Here is a 24,213-nt window from a genome sequence, read left to right as displayed (position 1 = left end):
GGACTTGCCCAGCAAGCCATCTTACCAGAGCCAATGTGTCAATTTTAGTTTTACTTTTTTCAAGTGTTTTAAGATTACTTTATTTAAGTGTTTCTGTGCACATGGCTGTGTATGTATGTGCACATGTATACATGCAGGTATCCACAGGCCAGAAGGATGTCAGATCCCCTGGAGCTGGAGTTACAGGCATTTGTCACCTACCCAGTGTGGGTGCTGGGTCCCATGATTGAACAGCAAGCACTTTTAACCACTGAGTCATCTTTCTACCTTCTGATAAGAAAATCTTAAGTTATCATCAACTGTCCTTTGTTTTTCTTTCATTGGTCAGGAGAAAAAACAAAACTCCCAAGAGAGAATTGATTTTTACACACACACACACACACACACACTTTTCCCCTCCCTGGATAGGTGAAGAATTACATGGAAAGCTGAGTTATGGTTAGGCAAGTGCACAACTATTGCCTTATATGCTTAGCCACCCATGAAGCTGTAACTCCATTTTATTAATATTGATGAAAATTTTCTTTGTTCTCTTGCTATGAAGAGACACCATAACCAAGGCAACTCCATAGAAGAAACTATAACCGCTTGCTTTATCATGGCAGGGAACATAGTGGCGTGGTACAGTAGCTGAGCGCTACATACTGATCACGAGCACTCTCTGCTTTTCCAGAAAATTTAGGTTTGATTCTCAGCATCCACATGGGAGCTCATAACTGCCTGTATTCCAGTTCCAAGGGATCTGATGACATCTTCTGCCTTCTTGAGAATAAGGCAGGCATGTGGTATACAGTCATACATGTAAACTCAACACACATAAAACAAAAGGTGCACAGACATATATGTAAACTCAGCACACATGAAGCAAAAGAATTGTTCTTTTGAAAATTATAGGCCAGGGGTTCAGTAGGGTGTGCTCTGAGAAGTTGCACACTAATGGAGATATAGAAACACTAAAGCACATTTCTTGTTACGTGACAACTCTGTAGTGATCCTCTGGCTAGGGTCACAATTTGACTAATAGAAAAGGAGATAATGACCCATTTTGTAGTTGCTAATGTAGCTCTGTAAATAATCTAATATAATACTACATAATACAGTGTGTCCAACCTGTCTGTCATTGGGAGATGTCAGAAATAAGTGTCAGCAGTGTGCTTGGAAGCACCAGCTGTCTTCTGTACTTTGCTTAACTCTTGCTTAAAGCTTGGACAAGACTGCTAAATCATATTTTGTATACAAGAAAAATTAATTTGAAATATTTTTAAATGTAGCGGTTTCTTGTCTGTGCTGTTTTAAGTTTAATTTTGCATTTTATTCATTAATTGGATTTGGGAAGAATACAAGGGGCCTATAATGAGAAACGAAATGGTGAAGATTTTAGGCAGATGGTAAATATGGCCAGGAGTCTTGATGGAATTCATGTAGATAATGAATTTTTAAAGCTGACTTTGTTTCTAAAAATCATTCTGTATCTAGGGTGTAGAATAGATCTTAACACCTGGTAAGTACTCAGTAAATGTATAAACGAATGCTCAAGCTGTTAATGATGATTTTTAAAACAAAGTTACTAGGCTTAAGGCCAGCCAGGCTACACTGTGAGACCCAGCTTTAAAAAAAAATGTTACTTTGGCTTTGGGGTTTTTATATGAGCCTGAGAAAAAATCTTTTAAAATAATATAGCAGAACATAGCCTTTGTCATATTTAGAACATAGTCTCATGTCAGATGTATGTCAGAAAACTAGGGTAGAAATGGCATGGTGCTCTGCGTTAATAAAGCCCTTTCCAAGGATTGGGACTGATAGTGATACCACACAGTACTCCAGCACTTTGCAGGAGAGATGAAAGCTGGAGTGTTAGCAGTTTCTCAGCCCTATAACAGTTTGTATTCCAGCCTGTGCTGTGTGAGACGGTCTCCAAAACATTAAAACAAAAACAATGAATTCCAGATAAAATTGGGCCACATAACAAGTTCTGTGACATCCATACTACATAGTGAGAATTTGCCTCTAAAAACAAAATGCCCACAATAATTAGAAAGTAAAGGAGAAGACAAGTTAATGCATTTAACCATGTTTTATTTAATAAGAATATACCCAAATACTTCCTGATGATTCTGGGTATTCAGTATATTAAATTACTGCAGAGACATCTATTCATAGTGTACTTCAAGTTCAAAACAAAACATCAACACCAAACCTTGCATGGAATTTGTATTTTAACAGACGTAGATTACATTTTACATATCAGATTATTTTATTCCATTCTTCTCTCTCCAAATATATACATTTTGATAGACTCTGCAATGTAACATTTTAGACAGTAATTGAGATTTTAATTTATCAGGAATCATTTTTTTTAACAAAAAGTAGTAGTTAAATGCATAAAGATGTAACTTCTGAGCTTTTCCTTGTAGAGTGAAAATGTTGAAGAATTAAATATAAGTTTAAATATCTTTATGATTAATGCTGATTTCAGATTTAGGATTTGAAATAGATTTGTGTCAAAACATTTATATTTATAGAGAAACAGTATCAATTAGTAGGTTTAATGTGGAAGCATTTTTGTGCTTATACATATTTAGTAAGTTACTTTATGACTATATTACAGAGTATGTATACTGAAGAGTGTTAATTATAGTGTTACAAACTGTTACGGACAGTATGAATGCCTATCGATAGTAGACTGATGAAATATATTGGAATACTGTTTTTATTGGAAATTTGAGCAGTTGTCAAAAATAGATTTTACATTTGCTAGTCGGAGCTTATATTGTAGACATTTAACAAATTCAGTCCAGTGCTGCCTGGAGAACGGGGACTAAAATACTCCAACTTCCTACATAGGTGTATATCCTTTGTGCAACTTCCTGAATATGTTCTAAAATGTTAAGAGTAGCCTAATTAGGAAAATGAAAGTGACAGTATGGTAACCTGAACAACTGAACTGTAGAAGAAAGATCTGAAAATTCTGTTGATGTCCTTCAAGATTTGGACTCTATTAAATGCATCTTTTTCTTAGCCCAGACCTAGAAAAATATAAACAGCTACCTGTGGTTCAGTAAGTGATGATTCTTCCCTTTCCATGTATAAACACTGATGTTCCCTCATTCAGACAGTTCCTTCTGGATCAAATTTTTCTCTTTGTCCCTACCTCTTGCCTATGTAACTCATCTCTAGATTACTTAGACACAATACAGTGTGTGTGTATGCTGTGTAAATAGTTGCACAGGTGCTATTTTTGTTGTATGTTCATTATGTGGTGACTAGACTCCATCGTACAGACTCCATGGAAATAGAGACAACTATGCATAGCATGCTTACATTTGTGTAAAAAAAAAGTCTTAAACTAAGCTGTGCATGGAAAATGTACACTAGTACTCATTGGTTGCACCTTTTAAGGATAAGAAGTTTGTTTTTCTGTTTTAATTTTCTTTTTGTGGTGCTGACGATAAGACTCAGGACCTTGCATGTATATGGTCAGTGCTCTGCCACTGAGCTGGATCCTCAGGGTTGTGTGTTATTTATGCTGTTGGTGTTTTCCATGTGTTTGTATTACTTTATAGGTAAAGGATGTAGTTAGCAAGAGAGAAAATAAACTTAATGGTAATGAGATGACTATTACTGTGATACATTGGGAATGACTCTCTAGTCATTTTATGGCTTAGCTAGGTTTGGAAAGATATGAGTTAAAACATAGACATGTACTGATGTTTTATAATGTCCTTCCAAAAATCTTACTGTGCCTTATAAACATTTTCCCTAATTTATTTTTTAAGTCTTTAAGATCTTTCATTTATGCTTGGCTAGGCTATTTTCTAATTGAGGTGTTTTGTTTTTCTTCTTCTAAACTATACCTTATACTGTAGAGGAGAAACCCATAAAGAAATACATTTTGAGAAGTGAATGTTTTCTTTGTATGTTTTTCTGAAGGTGGCATCTTTACATTGTCCATTTGTTTTGAAAAAATGTGAATTTTGAAATCTTAACAGGTTTGATTGCCACCACCAAAAAGAAACAAACAAAATTAAGGGTAACATCATTGTAAAATAATGTTCTAGCTTGGAATATCTTGTGTATACTTTCTGTCTTAGCTGCTTTTTACTTGTTTAGGAGACTAGTTCTAGTCCTTGATGCTTAATAAGCTCCTGGCTGTTTTCTCCTATTTAATGTGAAACTTCACTGGACATTTGACTCTTCAGTAAATATTTTAAACAATGGTTTGTTCTGTAAATTATTTTTATGTATTAGTTTATATGTATCTTAGCATGTTAATTACATATACCTTAATATCATTGCCATTAGGTCTCTTACTGAAATCAGTTTTGGACAGCTGAAAAGAGAATTTTTCCCCCTATAAAATCAAATAAAATTGAGTTGACAGTCACTTTTTTTTCTTTTTCCAAGACAGGGTTTCTCTGTGTAGCTTTGTAGACCAGGCTGGCCTCGAACTCACAGAGATTTGTTTGCCTCTGCTTCCCGAGTGCTGGAACTAAAGGCATGCACCACTACCGTCTGGCGACAGTGACTTACTTTTAAAAATGATGACTCATAAGACAGATGTGTATGCATCTCCTTTTAGTGTTTTGCTTTCTTTATCATCAGTGTTAAAGTCACTATTTTGGTGTGCAGCAGTTTGAAAAGTGTACTCTGTTCATACTGACAGTTTCCTGCAGTTGGCTGTCTCCTTTATGTGGGTCCCAGGGTTAGGCTTGTGCCCCAAGCCCTTTACCTAACAAACTCTCTTGCTATCCCAAAGTCAGTATTTGACTTGAGTTTGGGGAAACCTATTTTTTCAGATAAAAGATTTGAGAAGCCTTTTCTTGGCTTATGAGGAAGAAAGAATGCACTAACCTGTGAGTTCTTGAGGTTTATACCTGTCTTTGCTTACTTATCTTGAAGTTCTGAGGGAGAGAAAGATTTCTTAGCCTAGAGTTGAAGCTTAAAAATAGTTGACCTTGAAGGTGGGAGATAAAATTCAGTTTGCTGGTTTCACTTTGGCTAGGCTTCATTGGGGAGATTATGTGGAAAAGCTGCCAAGTAGGCCTCACCATACCTACATGCAGGCGCTACGTGTGGGCCAACGACAGTAGCATTATAATATTATTTTTGTTTGCCGTCAACTTCATTAAGTCTCACAATTCTAGACTGAATGTGGCTTTGACTTTGTTATATAACTCTGCTCAATATGAGACATTGTTTCCTTATCCATGAAATGTAAATAATATTGGCTGGAGAAAGACTGAAAGTTAAATGAGTTAATAGACACAAAACATTTCAACAGCATATAATAAACCCACTAAGCTTATTAGTACTATTTTAAGTTACTGTCATGTGCCTGGGTTATTTATGATGACCAAATAACATGTTTTTGTTTTAACAAAACAAAACTCATATATTGCCTATTACAGTAAAGGTATCTTTTTACAGTACATACTTTATCTCGCTTCATCTCAGAAGAACTTGTTAGGAAGAAACCTCTTCTTGGATGCCCCTAAAATACTTTCTGATAAACAATACTTATGCCAAATGTCTTGTATTTTATGTTAATAGAAAAACTGTACCCTTGTAATTAGTGAATAAAGCTAAAGGCATTACCCGAAAATGAATATGCTGTAGTATATAATAGATGTTCATTTGATACTTATCAGGGTTTTGCAAACAGTTGAGTTTATAGGAAAGCAGTTTACCATTTTAAAAGTTTGCATTAAGATAATTAATTCTTACACTCTTAAGCCAGATATTGTAGTTAGGTGTATTATATAATCCATTTGCTTGATGTCCCAAATTCCTAACTTAGCATTATCATGCCTCCTCCTCTGCATCTTTAATACAGCAATTAATCTCATTGTAAGACTTTACTGAGGATAAATTGCTGTGTATCCCCCTTGAACCGCTGTTGTTCAGCCAGGAAACCAACATGTTAAGCAGTTTAAAAATACAAACACACACACACACATATGTATTCTTTTAGGAAAATTTGGGATTTTAGAATTGGTAATGGTAAAATAAGAGATTTTATCTATTGAAATTACTTGGCAGAAGTTTGCTTTGGAATAGAGCCTCTGTGTCTTTAAAGAATACGGAGTGAGTCACCCCCTGCTCTTTTGGTAGATGCCTGGCTGGTGAACAGCTAAGCTGCTTTAGGCATGTAATAGAACATTCCATTTCCTGTTCCCTTGCTGACACAGAGGAGTGTTCCTGCTGGCAATGATCTAATCATAGTGCAGTAAGAAACATGGCAGTTTGATAAAACATGGTGGAGACAGCGGCTGAAATGGAAGCATATGTGCTAGAAGACATTCTTGAGGTAGGCTTAGGTCTGTAAATGAAATGAGAGTTGGAATTTGAACAAAGACATCTTACTGTTAGAATGATTTTACAGATGAATAGATTAGAGAGCAGAGAGAGAGGCAGAGCATAAAACCAAGACAGGGACAGACCTTATTTCCTGTGAGAATGTGTCAGTCTGATTCACATGGTTATTAAACTGGAGAATTATTTTGTTTAAGTCTCATGTTTTATAAATTGTAGATATATTTGGTAGGAAAAAAGGGAGAGAGGGTTCGGATTGATTAAAAGCCTTGTGCTGGTGGTGACCTTTAGATTAACTCATTAGAAGGTGGGGTCTGCAAAGCAGCTTGAAGTAGGTTTAGTATCATATGTCTTAGAATTCATTTACATATCTAAACCTAAAGCTGTGCTTGCAATTAATTGTAAAAACTGCTGGTTATTTTAGCTTGAGGATCTAATTGCTTAAATTAAGTGGTACACTCTGATCCTAGATTTTTTTCATGTGACTTTATTGTAAAATAAATGAGGAATTTAATTAAAATAAACCTAAATTTTGAGTTCTGGTGTTAAAATGCTATTGATGGAAATTTCCTAATATTTAAGTCATGACTATTTTAAATTGCTCATTTTTCCCCGATCGTATCAGTTTTAAATGATCCCATTTGAACAGAAAGCAATGCAAGGAAATAGTGTCAGAGTGAAACTGTGATTGATTGTGGTCTTGGTTGTAGCATGCTACCAAAAAACTGTATTTACTTAATTCTCATTTCTTTCTCTGTTAGGGTGGAGGGCTTTTATTGTGGTTACCGTTTTGTTCCCTTTTTCTTTAAGGAAAGGAATGAAAAGCCTAGCTGTTTGGGGATGGAGGCTTTATGGTAGTGTGAGGATAATTGTTACCGTTTCACTCACTGTCTTCAAGAGAGAGATTTCATTGTGGGGAGAGGGCTTGGGAGCTGCTGCAAAGGGAAGCTAGGCGGGGCCAAGAGGAGAAAAAAGCCTATGCGCATTATAAAGTGCTGCATGATCAATGAGCATTTTCTGGAGTCTTTCAGTGTGTGCCTGGAGCTGACATTGCAGCAAGTCTCAGGGTTCTGCAGAATGAAAACTGATTCCATTGTATTATCTACCTCCTTGCAGACACCTGCCCAACATGCCCCCCCTTCATAAACGTTATTGTGTAAGTTGAATTGTGGGGCTAATTTCCATTCTTTTCCTCTCCCATCCCCAGCTTTGACACTATTAGTGAATTTCCCCTAAAATGCTGTGAAATTATTTACTTGGAAACAGTAAATACATTCATTAAGAGACTTCTGTAATTACAAGCGGTCATATGACTTCATTGGCAGTACAGTTTAGACAGACCTAATTAGATTTTAAAGCTCTGGTGGTGCTTTTTAATTTGTTCTTTAAAACATTTGCTTGAATTTTATAGAAGTGTGAATCATGGAGTTTTGATAAACCTATTTGACAGTTTTCTTAGAACATTTAAATTTAAGATTATAAAAGGTTTTAGACGTCTTCATTTTCTGATGATAAAACCTCGTTGAGCATAGTTTTGTGTGCTAATTACAGATTCTTTACATCTGCCATTACAGTTGCTTATCATTATTTCCATTAAAGTTGCTTAGATATCAGATTCCTAATTTATTAAAAAATCACTGCAATTTTGTTTGTCCTAATTGTCCACCTATTTTGATTTGGTTTCTTTATACCTGTTGCGCTAAACTGTATTGAGTAGTTTTCTGTTTAAATACTACAATTTAGTCGGCAGAATGGATGTGAAAAATTTGCAAGTAGTAAGAGGGTTATTTTCCAAAAGTGAAAGTAATCAGAATGGTACAATGCCATAATAAAAGTGCAATGTTTCTTACTTTGAAATGCACATTTTCAAAAGTGTCTCATATTGTAAGACAAATCTTATATAATGAGCTTTCCAGAAAAATATCCTTTGCCTTCTTTTTTTTAAAGAGCTTACTTATTATACATGTTCATGATGAGTAATGAATGGTATCTGTACACCAGTAAGAAACTGTAAGCCAGTTGAAGTGTATTATTGTAGTTTTTTCCTTTGCTATTTTATTTATTTAACATATAGAACTTTATTGGATTTCTTTATTTGTAGTAAATTAGCGAACAGTTGACTCCTTTTTTTAGTATTCTCAGGAAATTAGAAGATCACACTTGCTAGGAATGGTGCCTTAATAATCCAGTGTAGAAATATTTCTTTTATTGTAATATTTTTCTGTTTTGTAAAGACAGGGTTTTCTTTCAGAATGTCATGGTTTTCCTGTCAGGCATATGTAGTATCCAATCTCAGTGGTCGGCAGAGGATCCACAGGAGGAAAAGCCCTCGGTTCTGGGGTGCGTGAGGGGTACATGGAGTAGCTTGAATTTGAGTGGCTAAGTGTGTGTAGAAAGCTGAGGTTTATATAGAGGTTTTGTGTATGATGGAAATCATTTATCTTTAATTTTAATTAGATTATAAATCCTTTAAGGTATTTTGTGTTTTTTTTCTTTTGAAAACAAATTTATGAAAATACGAGTGTTCCTGGTATTGAGTTTGATTCTCATGCAGTCTTTTCTTTCTTTGTCAACTAAAGCTAGGATTATACATTCATGCTTGATGTTACAGCTCACAGTATCTGTAAGGTTAAAAGCCCTGACTCCATGATGACTGGTTGAACATTTGACTGCAGTCTTGTACATTGAAACTAAGTAAACGGGTTTATCATATAAAACCTCTTCCTACTGTGTAATCTCAGGGATTTTGTTTTTAAACTAAGATTGAAAAGGTCATAGAGCAGTTACGATTTCTCATTTGTCAGGAGATGGGCAAATGGTAAATCATCCTACTTGTGGTTCACATAGAGAAAGTCTGCCTTCTTTTTACCATTGATTTTGGTAGTGGTTCTGAATCTCCCTTGTAAGTAGCCTCTTTTCACGGTGCTGGCTATATTTCTTTATACATTATAAACCATATCAGCATACTTAACACACATCATTCATGTACTGTGCTAGTAAATTTCACGCTGTATAGTTAAATTTTGTGTCATCATAGTGGCAGTTTTACTGGGAGGGACTGGACTAACTAACCCTTCGTTTGCAAGTGTAAGTTTTTCTGCTGGAAAATAAGTTTAATGAAGTATGTAAATTGTTTCAGTTGATAACTAATTTCAATTCAGTAAAGGGTTTTAGAATTATGATGAGGCATGTTGGATGACTAAATATCATCTGTTTACTCACTTTTAGTTTTTTAACTACATGGAGTGTGGATGGATGGATACTTGAAAATCAGTAGTTATCCATGCTTATTTTGTTTCAGGAGGTTAAATTTTAAGAGTATAGAGGAAGAAATGTTTGCCATTGATACTTTAAACAGTTTAAAGTTGAGGCCTGTGTGGATCTCAATTTGTTGTTTCTAGCTAAACAATTTGTGGGTTTTTTAAGAAGTATCTTGAGAAAGCTGATATGTTTGAATATATTGTTTTTTTGTTGGTGGTGTTGTTTTTGGTTTTTAGAGACAGGGTTTCTCTGTATTGTTTTGGAGGCTGTCCTGGAACTCACTCTGTCGACCAGGCTGTCCTCGAACTCACAGAGATCCGCCTGCCTCTGCCTCTCGAGTGCTGGGATTAAAGGTGTGTGCCACCAATACCTGGCCTGTTTGAATATATTATTAATTTTCATTAATCTTAGTCTTCTAGGTGGGACACATGGTCTCATTGTGTGTGTGACTTTGAACTTAACCAGTTCTTCTAGGGCCCCAATGAACCCATGTATCCTAAATGTGTCACTACCATTCTTGCTTAAATTGTCATTTTTAATTTTTTATTGTGTGGATTTCATTATAAAGTTTTCATAGGTTGCCTGTGTGTGTGTGTGAGTGTGGGGCTGTCAAAATATACTATGCTGCTCTTTTTTTAAACTTGCTAATTAAAACTGTGTCTGTACATATGTAATACATACATAGATGCTTACACATACTACACACATGTTCTTTTGGCTATTTTTGTAGTATAGATGATCTATTTTTAGTCTAGTTTGTCTTGGAATAATGGGTAGAAGTTGCAACATTATTTTTATATCAACTTTGGGAGAGCAATAAATCTCTAAAGGGTAAGTTTATAGTAGTAATCCCTTTAACATTTTAGAGACACTTTAATGGCATATAGAAGCTCCAGACAGTTTGCACAGAGGTAGAAGTATGTAAATAGAAATCAATTACTTTCATAGCAGAATATGAGATTCAAATCGGGCTATACAGTGAGCCTCTAATCGCACTCTGATCCATTGTAATCTAGTGGTCAATGCCTTCTGTGAGCCTGACTTAGAACGGTTTGCATGGTGCAGTATCTACATGCATGCAGCGACTTTGAAATCTTTCTCCTTCTGATTTGTTGACAGATTCATTGAGGAGCTCATTCTGATTTTTTGTTTTATTTGTTTGTTTTTTTGAGACAGGGTTTTTCTGTGGCTTTGGAGGCTGTCCTGGAGCTAGCTCTTGTAGACCAGGCTGGTCTTGAACTCACAGAGATCTGCCTGCCTCTGCCTTCTGAGTGCTGGGATTAAAGGCGTGCACTACCACCGCCCGGCAAGAAGCTCATTCTGATATGAGATAAACTTGGTCATTGCTTAGCTGATGAGCATCAGAGTTCTGCTTTATTGTTGGTGTCAGTGTGAAGGCCTGAGAGATGACGACTTTTGGTTTCGTGAGTGGTTGAATTGATACTGACTATTAATAATTGTTTTTTAGATGAAGCCAGACTTCCGTTTGTCTACATGAGTTGTATGATGAGCCATATTAGCCATTATTTGCTGAATATTTCGATTATTGTCAAAGGGGAGATAATATGCCAACTACTTCATAAAATGTTTATTCCTCTAGTGAATCTAAATGACTTTGTGAGGAAGAACGTACCTCATAATGAATAATGAAATAACCTATATAAACATTGATCACAGTAGTTAGTACATAGTTGATATTTAATTACTATGTTTTTAAGGTAGCAGTAACCTTCATGTACCATGTTTATACTATCATCCTCCATTTGACAGATGAAAAGTTGAGCCTGGGAGATTATTCAGATAATCTTTATAGTTTTAGCATTCAAGCTGCAAATAAGTTAAGGGCTCAAAAGAGATTTTGATTATGAGAGTTAGAATCTGTCGATATTTGTACTAAAGACTATCAATATTTGTATTATTAAAAATTAAAATTTAGAACAAACATTTTCATACTCATGTAAATACTAAACCTGTTACTTAGCTTATTTTTAAATATATGCATGTTAATTATTTTAAATGGGAGTGCAGAGAAGAGTGTGGGTGCTTTATATTTCTTTAGAGTACTTTCAAGTCTGACTTAATAGATAATTAAACTGCTTTTATATTTACTGTTCAATATATTGTTTTAGTGAAGTCTCAGAAGACTTCAGGTGCACAGTGACACAGGTTTGGAAAGTACATTAATAGCTGATAATTGTGGATATTCTTTTTTTTTTTTTTTTTTTTTTTTGGTTTTTACGAGACAGGGTTTCTCTGTATTGTTTTGGAGGCTGTCGGTCCAGCCCGGCCTCGAACTCACATCGGTGGATATTCTTTATATCTCTCAGAACCTGTGTATATAGTAGTTTCTCTCTTTCAATTTGTTTTACATTTACTGCATATTTGTACATGTGTGTGCTTGCGTGTACGTGCTTGTATGTGTCTGGACCTCGCATCTGTGAGTGGAGTGTACAGGACAACTTACAGGAGTCTTTTCTTCCTACCATTTGGGCTCTACGGTTCAAAGTCAGGGTGTTCGGCCTAGCAACAAGCACCAATAGCTGCTGAACCATCTCACCAGCCCACAAATAGCAGTTTCTTTGACATGGAACCGAGAGATTATACTTTGTGAGGTATCTTAAACTGGTGTTACTTTGAAATGTGTAAAGCACTCATTATTTCATACCACACTAGTCATTTAGAAGATGCTATGGGGTTTTGTTGGTGGTGTTTGTTTAAATTCTACAATTAAAAACAACCAGGTCCCTTGAGATGACTCAACCTATAAAGGCACATGGCTGCCAAACTTGACAATCTGAATTTGATTCTTGGAACTTGCTTGATGGAAGGAGAGAATCTAGTCCCACCAGTTGTCTTCTGATTTCTTCATTTGTATGCCATGGATGCATCCAAGTATGTGTGCACATATGCATCAGATACATAAACTAGCATATAAATGTAATTTACATTTAAAGAATCATGTTGTATAACGTTACCACTGTTCTCTAAAGGGGGTGTGGGGTGGGGAGAAAGGAGGGGAGGAAAGAGGAGAGAACGAACATTTTCAAAATTGAGCAATTTTCACTTTGCAGGCTGTAGATTTTTTCCCATCCTTTTGTCCTGACACAGATGCTGGTTTGGTTTTCATTCAGTTAGGAGTTTTTTTCTCAGAGACTATTTAGTTTATATATTTATAAAAGTGAAAAGTAGGCTTAAGCAAAATGACTTGCGAAATGACTTTGTGGTAAGCATATTTGCTACCAAGTCTAAATACCAGAATTGAGTTTCCCAGAACCACATGGTAAAAGGGGAGAGAACCAGTTTGTGCATCTTGTCCTCTGACCTCCATATTTGTCTGGTAGTTATGTGTACATGGTCACAAATAAATAAGTAAATATAAAAATATTTTCAGATAATGTGTGTCGTCATTCATTTAAAAAAAAAAAACAAAAACTAGGCCGAGGTGGAAAGTGCTTGTTGCACAAGCCTGAATGCCTGAGTTTGAATCCTTAACACCCAAGTAAAATAAGTGGGCAAAGTGACATGGATGGTGCTATAATCCGAGCACTGGAAGGCAGAAATAGCAGAATCCTTGGGGCTCACTGCTACTGTCTTTAGTCTGATTGTGTTTACATGTTACCTTGCCTAACAATCCTGCTGCATTTGTCAGCCTGCTACTGCCTTAAAGCCCTACTTTCAGCTTACCTTCCATTGGAGTTACCTTCTGAAAAGGTAACGAGAGACTGTACATTTAAGGTATGTTTGTGTTACATCTTTGATTAAATGGAAATTTTTAAATGTATATATGTGCAATAAGTACATTTCAAGTTAACTGACATCTAGTTCTAAACGTGGGGCTTGATGTACTTTGACATGTATGGTCACTTCATAGCTTTTTGGTATATGAGACAATCTGGTGAGCTCTTATTTCCTCCAGACATAGATCTGAGGAAACACTTTACTCTTGGCCCTAATATAATGGAAATGGACTGCACTTAACTTCCTTTTGTTCCTATAGAGAATTATCCAAAGATCTACTAACAAAGTGGATTTGGCTTTAAAAAAAATTAAGCACTCAGTTTTCTAATATTCTGACTTGTTCCAGGCCAACATTTAGACTATATAGAGTTGAGGCTGCAAACTGGTGCCTTTGTGGTGAGTTTTTGGCCCTTGTACTGAACACAATAAATGCATTTTCTTGAACTTTTCTTGGCACTGGTGTGCAGTTCTCACTATTAGCGTCTTGCTAATAGTTTGTTAAAATTGTAAAGTAAAAATATCTTATGTGTTTCATGTTGTAGATTCTAATTCTTTCTTTTTTGGATACAGGCTTTCCCTTTGTAGCTTTGGAGCCTGTCCTGGAACTAGCTCTTGTAGACCAGGCTGGTCTCTGAACTCACAGACAACTGCCTGCCTCTGCTTCCCGAGTTAGTTCTGGTATTAAAGGCGTGCGCCACCACTGCCAGGCAGATTGTAATTCTTTACAAAAAATTATAAACATTTGTATGTTTATTTTATGTCTGTTGTGTGTACATATGTGTGTTTTGTGGGAGCTCATGTACCATTGTGCACATGTAGAGGCCAGAGGACAACTTGCAGGAGTTGATTTTGTTCTTCTATTGCATTGTGACTCAGATCTTCAGGTTTGGTGGCAGGTGTCTTTATCTACTAAGCTATCCCCTGGCTTGATGATGATTATTGTTTCTAATTGTTTGTTGATTCTTTGTGTATAAGAATACCAGATATTCCCTTTGCAGCTTCTAAGGTAGCTAAAGGTCACTTGTTTTACTCAGTAAAAATTTGTTTTGTATGCTTCTTTTAGGCTGTTGGATTCTTTTAAATCTATTTTTGTGAAATCCTCGTTTTTGTGCACTTTATCGTACATACAAAAATGCTGGCTTTTGTGAAATCCAGTTTTTTGCATTTGCTCGTATATACAAATAATGTTGACTTCTGTCTCCCTGCCCATCTTTATATCTTCAAATTTTTTTTAGTGTTTACTGCACTAAGAACTTTGAGTAAAATACTGAGTAGGATTGCTGGCTATGGACTTCCTTTGTCCTTAGAGGGGGAATACTGTCTTTCACCATTAAATATATTACCTGTAAGTTTTCCTTGATTTTTTTTTTTTTTAAATCTTACTGTTTTAGTCATAGTTTGCTAGGAGTTTTTACCCTAGAAGGTCATTGAATTTTAGCTGCTTTTATACGAATACTTGGTATATCTTTTGTATACTGAGTTTTGCCTTCTTTGTTACTGTGTGGTCTGTGTTGACTTTGGGATTTTATCCATCTTTGTGTTCTTGAGATAAACTTGACTTGATCATAGTGTATGAACCTTGTGTGGCTAGATTTTGTTTACTTATGCCTGTAGAGGACTATTTTCCTCACAAGGTATATTGATTTTTATTTTCTTTTAATACTGCTAACTTCTTTTTGTATGATGGGAAATATATCCTTCCTTTCTGTTTTCAGAAAATTTGAATTGATCAGTGAAAACATCTACACTCATGGTTTTATTTGTAAGAAGGCTTAAAGTCTCATTTCCTTAGTAGATAAAGAACTGTTTGGAATTTGTGTCAGCCTTTGTGAGTTTTGCATTTTGCATTTCAGTCTTAAAATAGTTGAATTGATAGTTGCTCATAATGTTCCTGTATTTTAGATGTTGATATGCTATTTATGTCTTTCTCCTGCTCTGCTCCCCTGACTTTGGGATAAGAAGCACATTTGCTGTCATGCTCAGCTTTCTTTTATACATAGGTGTTGGGGGTTGAACTTAGGGCCTCATGTTTGCATGGCTTTCTGCTACTCCCACCCTTTCCACTTCTGATAGTGGCAATTTGTACTTCTATTTTCTGAGTTTCCCAATGCGTCACATTGCATATTACTAATCTTGTTTCATCTTGTATTTTATAGATTTCTGCTAATCATTTCCTCAGTTCCTCTTTAATTTAGTTTGGTTTTATTTTCTAGTTTCTTTATGTGGAAACCTAGTTTATCAGTCTTCCTATTAAAATAAGCTATACATTTTCCTCTATGGGTTGCTTTAGGTATATTTTTATTCATCAATTTTCTGATCTCAGCGTTTTTTAAATTTCCCTTATGACTTCATTCATCTTTGATCAATTTTGCCTTGCTCAGTTGATTTCAGTATAAAATTAACTCTTATGCCTAATATTTGGGCATTTGTTCCCTCCTGTCCTATATAATGTCCTGTTTATACACTGTTTTGGGGAGAATTGAGAATGTGCTCATCAGATCATTTTTGGTCAGCAGGTCAAATTGGAAAATTTTTGTGGGGAGGGTTGTATGAGCTGTTTAAAGTTGATTATTGTCTTTTTGTATATGCTAGGATATTATTGGCTTCCATTTTAATTATATGTGATCAAAATATACATAGATTTCATTTTATTTAGGTGTGGATCATTATATGGACCATTTTGGTGAATGTTTTATGGACATATTATTGTTAGTGCATTCCACAAGTGCGAGGTAGATTGTTAGCTAATAATGTGTAAGTCTTTAACATCCTTAAGGATTTTTGATCTGTCACTAAGAGGTATGTGAAAATCTTAAATATCAACTGTATAGAGGTCCATTCTTTTTCTGTTAACTTTTGCTTCATGCATTTGGAGCTGTGCTCTGAAATATCTGCATACTAGGTACCATTATGTTTTCTTGTCAAAATGATTCTTTAAGTGCTATCTGTCTCTCTTGAGTTTTCTTAATATTGTCTGAAGGATACTTTGTTAATAGTTCTCCCATGAGGGATTCTTATGTATAATATCTTCTCCATTAGTTTCACCGTGTCTTCCTATACATTTAAAGTATATTTCTAAGGGTGGCCTGCCATGTAGATAACTCTTGCTTTTTTTCTTTTTAAATCACTCTGTATCTTTTAATGGGTATTTAGTTCCTTTCCATTTTATGTAATTAAATAGTTTTGCTTTCTATCATCTTATTTTCTGTCTGTTCCATTTGTCATTTCTCCTTCATTTTATTCCTTTTATTGTATTATTTTATGCATTCAAATTTTAATCGACAAAATGTATATTTATATTTTAGAGCATAATGCTTTAAAATAACAATTTAAAATTAAAGTAATAGATCTATGCATTGTTTCACATGCCACTTACTTGTAGTTAGAAAATTTCAATCTACTCTCAACACTTTCCAGCATGCTATATTAGCCATAACCATTGTTGAAAATTCAGCTGCTCTCTAACTGAAATGTCTTTGTCTCAAATTTTCTATTTTCTTCATCTATGAATTGGATTGTAAATTCTGCAAGCTAGATCATATAATAATTGCCTACCTGTGCTTATTTCACTTAATGGTTTCCTGTTCTTTCCTTGTTCTCTGAAGAAACAGTTCTGTTTTTAAAGATTAGAGAGAGAGAATATGCCATATTTTCTTCATCCATTCTTCTATCAATGCTTAGTTTGCAGAAGAAACTCAGAAAATACAGATTTAGTTCTCTAGAGTGGGATTGGTAAATAAATCATGGTAAATCTGTTTTTAGTATTTTGAGGAACTTCAGTACTTACTATTCATGATAATGGCTTTCATTTACATTTCTAGTAGCATATCAGCATTCCCTATTCTATACATTCTTGCAAACTTTATTGTCGTTGCTCTTAATTTTTGTTGTGAGATACCATTTTACTAGTGTTGTGCTTACTGACCTCATATTCGTAGTGTTCCTGCCTCCTATGTTGGGTTTCCAACTCAGCTTCAAACTTCTGAAATCATAATGTGCAATATTTTGTCTGGCTTACTTGTTTGATATTTGTCATAGTAACAAGTATAAGGTAATCTCATAGTTTAAGTCACACCTCTTACAGGGAGGATGTGGTAGTATTAACTTTCCCCTTGTGTATCCTGTTGGCCATCTGTTTTCTTCGAAAAAAAAAAGTATGGCAAAATGTCTAAATGTTTTTCATTCAAGATACTATTTTAATCTTCATATAATAAACTTAATTGATTTCGATCCTGACCTTATGTTACTATCTCTATTCTCCTTATGTTCAAGTCATGTCCCAGAATGGTTAAATTTGAATTTCTTGAAGGTATGATGTTCAGGTAACAGTAATAATAATAAAAAAAAGATGAAGAAAGTCAGTCCTGGTGTTGCTCACCTCTGGTATTGTGAGACTTAGGACAAAGGTGGGGTAAAACTATTTACCCCCCAAACCCTAGGGGGGGAAATGTTTCTTTCCTAAATTATTAGTAGAAATTTTAACTAGATGGTGCCTTCAAAAAAAATTGAGAAACAGTATTCTATGGTCTGTCAAAGTAGACATTTTCAGTATTTAAAGAATTTAAAGTATTTATTTCATTTTGTAATTGAAATCCAATTTGTTCCCTAACCAGTGCAGATATAGATTAAAACTCCTCAATATTTCATTTTCAGGTATCCCTGTAATAGAATAATTCTCATGGAATGTTTGCTTAATAATAATACAAGTAAATCCCTGTTAACATGAACAATATTTAATGTTTTCTAGAAAACAGTAAATTGATGGAAATTTTTATTGCAATATAGAACCCTGCATGAAGAGGCTGTTTTTCTGTTCCTAAGAACAGAACTTAAATGGAGAAAAAAAAATACAGGAGACCTGGGGATGCCTTAGAATCTCTAACTAAAGGCCTTGTCAACATATAAGTGTCTTTAGTGACTTTAGTCCAACAAACTGCCTTGTAGGTTTCCTGTATTGTTTGTCGGTTGAACAACAGCAAGAAGTTAGATGAAGTTCATTCTTGCAAGAAGTTTATATTTTCTTTGGCAAGACTGACAATATGCAGCTAGATAAGTGAATACCACTCAATATATTAATGGTATTAATTTGTATAATTTACTGTTTCAGTGAACCACTGGAAATCTAAAGTTTGAGCAAATAGGACAAACAGGAGGAGTTGTTCATAGCAACTTAGTGGCAGATTAAACAAATACTTGAATGTTGAGGTGATCGTAGTGAGTTCCAGGCATAGGAAACTAATTATAAAAATTCTGGGGAAAGCCCCTATAATTGCTGTTTTGAAGGGGAAGGGATTGAGAGACGATAGGCATATTGATAATTTCTATAAAGTAGTCGGGAGGAGGAACTTGACTTGTGTCTTTCTACGTCCTCCCTGTAAGAGGTGTGACTTAAAGCTGTGAGATTACCTTATACTTGTTACTATGACAAATATCAAACAAGTAAGCCAGACAAAATAATGCACATTATGATTTCAGAGGCTGGAAGCTGAGTTGGAAACCCAACAAGGGAGGCAGGAGCACTATGAATATGAGGTCAGTCCTCCCCCATCCCTTCTCTCAGTTTCTATATATGGAGTGTATTTATGCATGCGCACACGCACAGAGTTGGGGGGAGACAGAGAGACAGATAAGCTAGCCTGTGTTTTGGTGACATCTGGAGCCTCTCTGATCAATATGTAAGGAGGTATCTCATGCTTAACACTAAGATTGTCATTTATTCCTATGTGTTCTGGGAGTTGCATTGTTCATCTATGCAGGATACCTATTTTTTTTTGTTGTTGTTTTAAATTACACTTTGTGATTAACTTAGAAACAAGCGTGTTTCCATAAGACTTTTTGTACATCTATGTTATTTACCTCACATGACTCTTTCCTATCTCCATATCTAAATCTCAGTGCCTTGATTTCTGTAAACAGTATTCAACCACATGATTAGGAGTATAAACTACTGTATTAACATAATTTGCTTTCCTTTTGTCTATCATAGGACCTCCAGTAACTGAGAACTATGCTCACTATGATGTCTAATTATTTCAGAGTTACTCAGTTTACTGTAGTTGGCAGGAAGTTGGCTTAAAGGGTAGAACTTAGTATGTATTTGTTTCTGAATAGCCATAGACAAATAGAACATTGGGTAAATGGAAAATGCTGTAGGTCTCTTAAAATTGAGTATATTTTCCTGTATTTTAAGTGTAAGAAATGAATGGTAGTACTTGAAGTTAAGTTGCATTTTATGTGTGTTGTTGAGATGTGAAGTACTGTGGTAGAAATGGACGTCAGTACTATGATAAGCCCGCCCCAACAACTGGATTTCTTTGTTAATACCCATGTCCATATTAAGCTGAACAGTATCTTTAGGTCACCTAAGAGGATTCTTTTGATATTATAAGTGGTCATTATTAATCTTTGTATTTTGAACTACTTTGATGTTACATTTGCTTAGGACAGTTGGAAAACAGTCCTGTTTTTAGGATGAAGGCTGAACTTTGTAAACAGTGGCTCAAACTTTGAATGCCTGCTACTACTTGTCTTTCAGCATAATGCATTCACTTCACTGGAAAAACTAAGACAGCACCACTTGGATTAATGAAAATTTTAAGCATAGATTTTCATGATTTTTAATACCATCTTTCTAATATAGGAAAATACTTTAAAGTAAGAATTAATGTATATAATAAATACTGTATAAAGGAAAATTATTGTAAGTTGGTTCAGCAGCTAAAGGCACTCAACTTGGTGACAGGAGTTTGATATCTGGAACTGACATAAAGATGAAAGGAAGGAACCAACTCTACAAATGTAGTTTTATTCTAAACTCCATATATGTGCTATATATGGCCTGCATATTCTCCACTCTCCCTTCACAGGTGCGTGTACACACGCACAATTTTTCAAGTAATGTAAAGCAAACTTGAATTACTGATACTTTGCAAAGTATGGTGCACTTTGCAAGGCTGTGGTGGCTCACATCTTTAATCCCAGGACTTGGAAGCAGTGACAGGCAGAAAGAAGCCTGTATTTACATAGGGAGAGAGCTCAGGCTACATAGTGAGATCCTGTCTTATAGCACACTGTAACCCCCTGCCTCCAGTTGCAATTTCTAGGGCTTATGTGAATAATTTAAAATCCTTTTTATTAGGTTATACGGAATAGCACAAAACCTTTAGTTATAGAAAGCTATTAATATTTCTAGTTATGTGAAATGATTCTTGAGGAAGGTACTAAACATGCAAGCCATCATATTCATTATTTAAAATGAATATTTAAAATTTAAGTTTTATAGCCTAAAAGAACTATTGAAATGCCTGTTTTATAAAGTAAAGAAATATTGTCAGTCTTGTGTTTCATGAAATAATTTTATTCAAAGTCTTCAGTTGTTACTGCTTTTATTACTTGCCTTTTTGGTTTATCTTATGTATGTATTTTGCCTCCTGTAAGTGTATTAACCACAGAGACCAAAAGAGGGCAATGGATCCCCCAGAACTGGTGTGAACTAACCTGTGGATTCTGGGAACTGAACATGTTCTCTGCCAGTGCAGCCAGTGCTTATAACTGCTGTCTCTCTCCAGCCCCTAAAATTACCCTTTTAGGTCATCTGGACTTACCTAACTACAATGTAAGATTTTCTAGGCAAAGCACTTTCAAATAGGTATAGTCCTGCATTTCTAGCCACAAATCCATAGTTTTGTAATTGTCAGGTGTTTGGGGCTTTCCATTTTCCTTTCTTTTTCTGACCACTACAGTAAAGTCACTGTATAGTTTAAAATTTAATATTTAAAAGATTTACAGTGCTAGTAATCAAATTGGTGATCACTGTATTTCTAAGAGTAATTTTTTTTGTTGTCTTTTGAGACAGGGTCTCACTATGTATCCCTGGCTGATCTAAAACTCCTGGTGTAGTCCAGGCTGGCCTTGAACTTAACAGATCTTCCTGCGTCTGCAGGCTGGAATCATTGGCAAGTGTTACCATACTTACCTCAGAAATATACTTTTATTAATTTTGTTCCGTGTAGTTCCTTAACTGTTTTCCATGCTGTTTTTGACCTTTTCATAAACCATGTATTGTTTTGGATGAATGCGTCTTCTCTAAAAAAAAAAAAAGCAAATGTGGGTGATTGTCACTCAGAAGGAACACTGCTTCATGTTTGGGTGTTTGTGATACAGATTTTAAAATTAATCTGAATAAAAAATACAGTTTAGGATTTCTCATTCTAATTGTGTCTAAATTGATGGCAATATAAATATTTGAAAGCCTTACCATAAAAGTGGCTAATTGCTTCTTGGTTTTAGTACTTTGAAATTGAATAGATACCCAAGAAAACATAATGTATATTTTTCAGCATGACATTAAATGCATGTTTTCATGTATATTTTGCTTTATACACAGGACACGACACAAATATAAGAGAAAATGAGCAATTCGGACTTTAACAAAATTAAAACCTGTTCTTTGGAAGATACTGAGAAAATGCCTAAAAGAGAACCCACCAGTTAAAAGATATATGATAAACTGTGTCTGATGTAGGGCTTGTCCTCAGAATATTCAGAATTCCTACAAGTTTGTAATGAAAAAAAATTCAAAATTTGACAAAAATGTAACCGACACATTTCACTCTCTATAATGAATCTTTGCAGAAATATTTATTCAATATAGAGGGAAAAGTAATATGAATAGGGAACATAATGCCTTTTTTTTTAAACTACCATGAGAATAGCTTTGAATGAATGGAGTCTTAACAGTACTTGATTTGATACCAATGCATTTTCATTTAAAATTAGGAGGCTGAGTGTGGTAGCACATGCCTTTATTACCAACCATTGGGAGGCAGAGTTAGGAGGCTCTCTGCACGTGGTCTACATAGTGAGCTCCAGAGCAGCCAGAACGGCATAGAGACTCTTTCTCAAAATAATATTATTAATTAGGAAGCTCTATGTGGTGGTGCACACCTGTAATCCCAGCACTTGGAAGGTGATAGTTGAAGGATCAGGAGTTCAAGGCCAACATGAGCTACCTGAGACCTTATCTAAAACAAAAAAGCGAGCAAGCAAAATTACACGTGTACATGCTTTTAACTGAATTATATGTACCAGGAAGTTAAAAGTTATTCTTACATATTTCAAATAATACAAGTTGTCCTATTAGCTATTGGTATATTTGTTAACATATAGAAATGGTTAGGTAATTCTTCATTAGGAGCCATGAGGTAGGAGGTTGTGGTGAGAAATCTCTGTGTAGCCCAATCTGGCCTGAAACTAATAGTTCCTGGATGCTAGAATCACAGGCATACGACTATGTTCTACTTTGAGTCTCTAGTGCCCAAACTCTAAAGAAGTTGGGGTTTTCTTCTTGACTTGCTGAGACCATGCAATAGAAATCATGCATGGTCATTTTTGTTTCTTTGTTTAAATGTTTTATTTATTGTTTTATGTGCAATAGTGTTATGCCTAGGTGTATGTAAGCACATCACATCCATATAAGTGTCTAGGGAGGCCAGAAGAAGGCATCAGATCCCCTGGAATTAAAGATGAATGTGAGAGACCACATGGACTCTGGGAACTGAACTGGGGGTCTCTGGAAGAGCAGTAAGTTCTTTTAACTGCTAGCCCTTAATGTATTTTTAAGGTAAGCAGTATAGGAAAGTATGGACAACTAAGAGGCAGAATTTCCTTTATACATTATGATTAATGTTAAGGCTGTATTCTGATGCAAGGAAACAGGTTTTCTGTTATATTCAAGTGAGAGGGGAACGATAAAATTGGAAGAAGCCATTACCATTTAGTTTATGCAGGCTAAAGAGATGAAGTGATAGCAGGTACATTGTTTATTTTGAGGGTTTGAGGGATGAGCCTTGAGTATGTATGCTTAGGTAAGTATCCTACCTCACAGCTCCATCCATAGCACCTCTTTATTTCATTTTTAATTTATGTAACCATTATTGTATTGATGTATTTGAAGGTAATTTATAGCCTTTTTTCTGTAACATTCGTATAATAATTAACCATGTATGTTCATATATAAAAATATTTTTGGTAAGTAAAATTCCTAGGAAGAAAAATTTAATTCTAGTTGTTTAATTTTTATATTCTATCATCCACCCCAACTTTTAAATATTATTTGCCAGTGGGTATAAAATTATAGCTTATTTTAGTTTGTATTAAATTGATTCCCAAAACATTTAGCATATTTACTGAAATTTTATTACTATAAAAACTATTCATAAAATTTTGTCCATTTTATTGTTAGTAAAAAATTTTAAATTTCCTTGTGAATCTCTTACCAGCTTATTATCAAGGTTCTTATTTTGTGGCATTTTTGTGTTTATTTTTATGCTGTCAAATTTTTACTAGTCTTCTCATGTGTCTTTCTCAAAGAGTCTTCTTAGCAACAGTGTCAGAGCAGTTTAGTTTCTTACATTTTCTTCTACAGTGGAGTTTTATTCATGTTTCTAGTAGATTTCGTTTAATTCATCTGAATTCTTTTAATAATCATGGTTAGGGCCTAGTTAATTTTCCCAGATTCATAATCATTTCTCCTAGAATAAATCATTGAGTGACAGTTCTTTTCTCCCACTAACATGAAAATCACCTTGCTCATGTTTTAAATCCCAAATACATGTGCTATGTATTCAGTCTCTACAGTTTTGATCATTTTCATGTCATACTATATTTGACAGCTGGTAGGGCACCCCTCCCCGTTGTCTTTTTCCAAAAAATTTTTTGGCAATTTTTGTGTATTTTCTCTTCCAGATGAACTTTAAAGTCAACATGTCAAGTTCCATTAAAAATCCCTTTGGGATTTTGATTGGAAGTGCATTGAATTTACAGATTAATTTGGGGAGAACTGACATCTTTACACTATTGAGTCTTCCCACCCAGGACCATGGTATGCCTCTCCATTTCTCT

The 24,213-nt window shown here is 35.0% G+C and overlaps 1 protein-coding gene across 5 annotated transcripts in view; it reads left to right on the top strand.

Annotated features, from left to right (window-relative positions):
* Ankrd17 (ankyrin repeat domain 17) overlaps positions 1 to 24,213 on the top strand; it is a 134,777-nt gene that overhangs the window by 18,767 nt on the left and 91,797 nt on the right. Inside the window, exon 1 of one of the 5 annotated variants that reach the window (XM_040747379.1) lies at positions 6,095 to 6,307. The exons of the other annotated variants lie outside the window; for them this stretch is intronic. Coding sequence (XP_040603313.1) covers positions 6,254 to 6,307 — 54 coding nt within the window. The 5' untranslated portion in view covers positions 6,095 to 6,253. Of the gene's footprint in view, positions 1 to 6,094; positions 6,308 to 24,213 lie in introns of those variants that run through there. 5 annotated transcript variants of the gene reach the window in all.

Source organism: Mesocricetus auratus, unplaced genomic scaffold, assembly GCF_017639785.1.
Source record: "Mesocricetus auratus isolate SY011 unplaced genomic scaffold, BCM_Maur_2.0 Super-Scaffold_100006, whole genome shotgun sequence".
NCBI classification, from domain to species: domain Eukaryota; kingdom Metazoa; phylum Chordata; class Mammalia; order Rodentia; family Cricetidae; genus Mesocricetus; species Mesocricetus auratus.
Note: the sequence above shows the minus strand (reverse complement) of the source record. Positions and strands in the feature narration are given on the sequence as shown.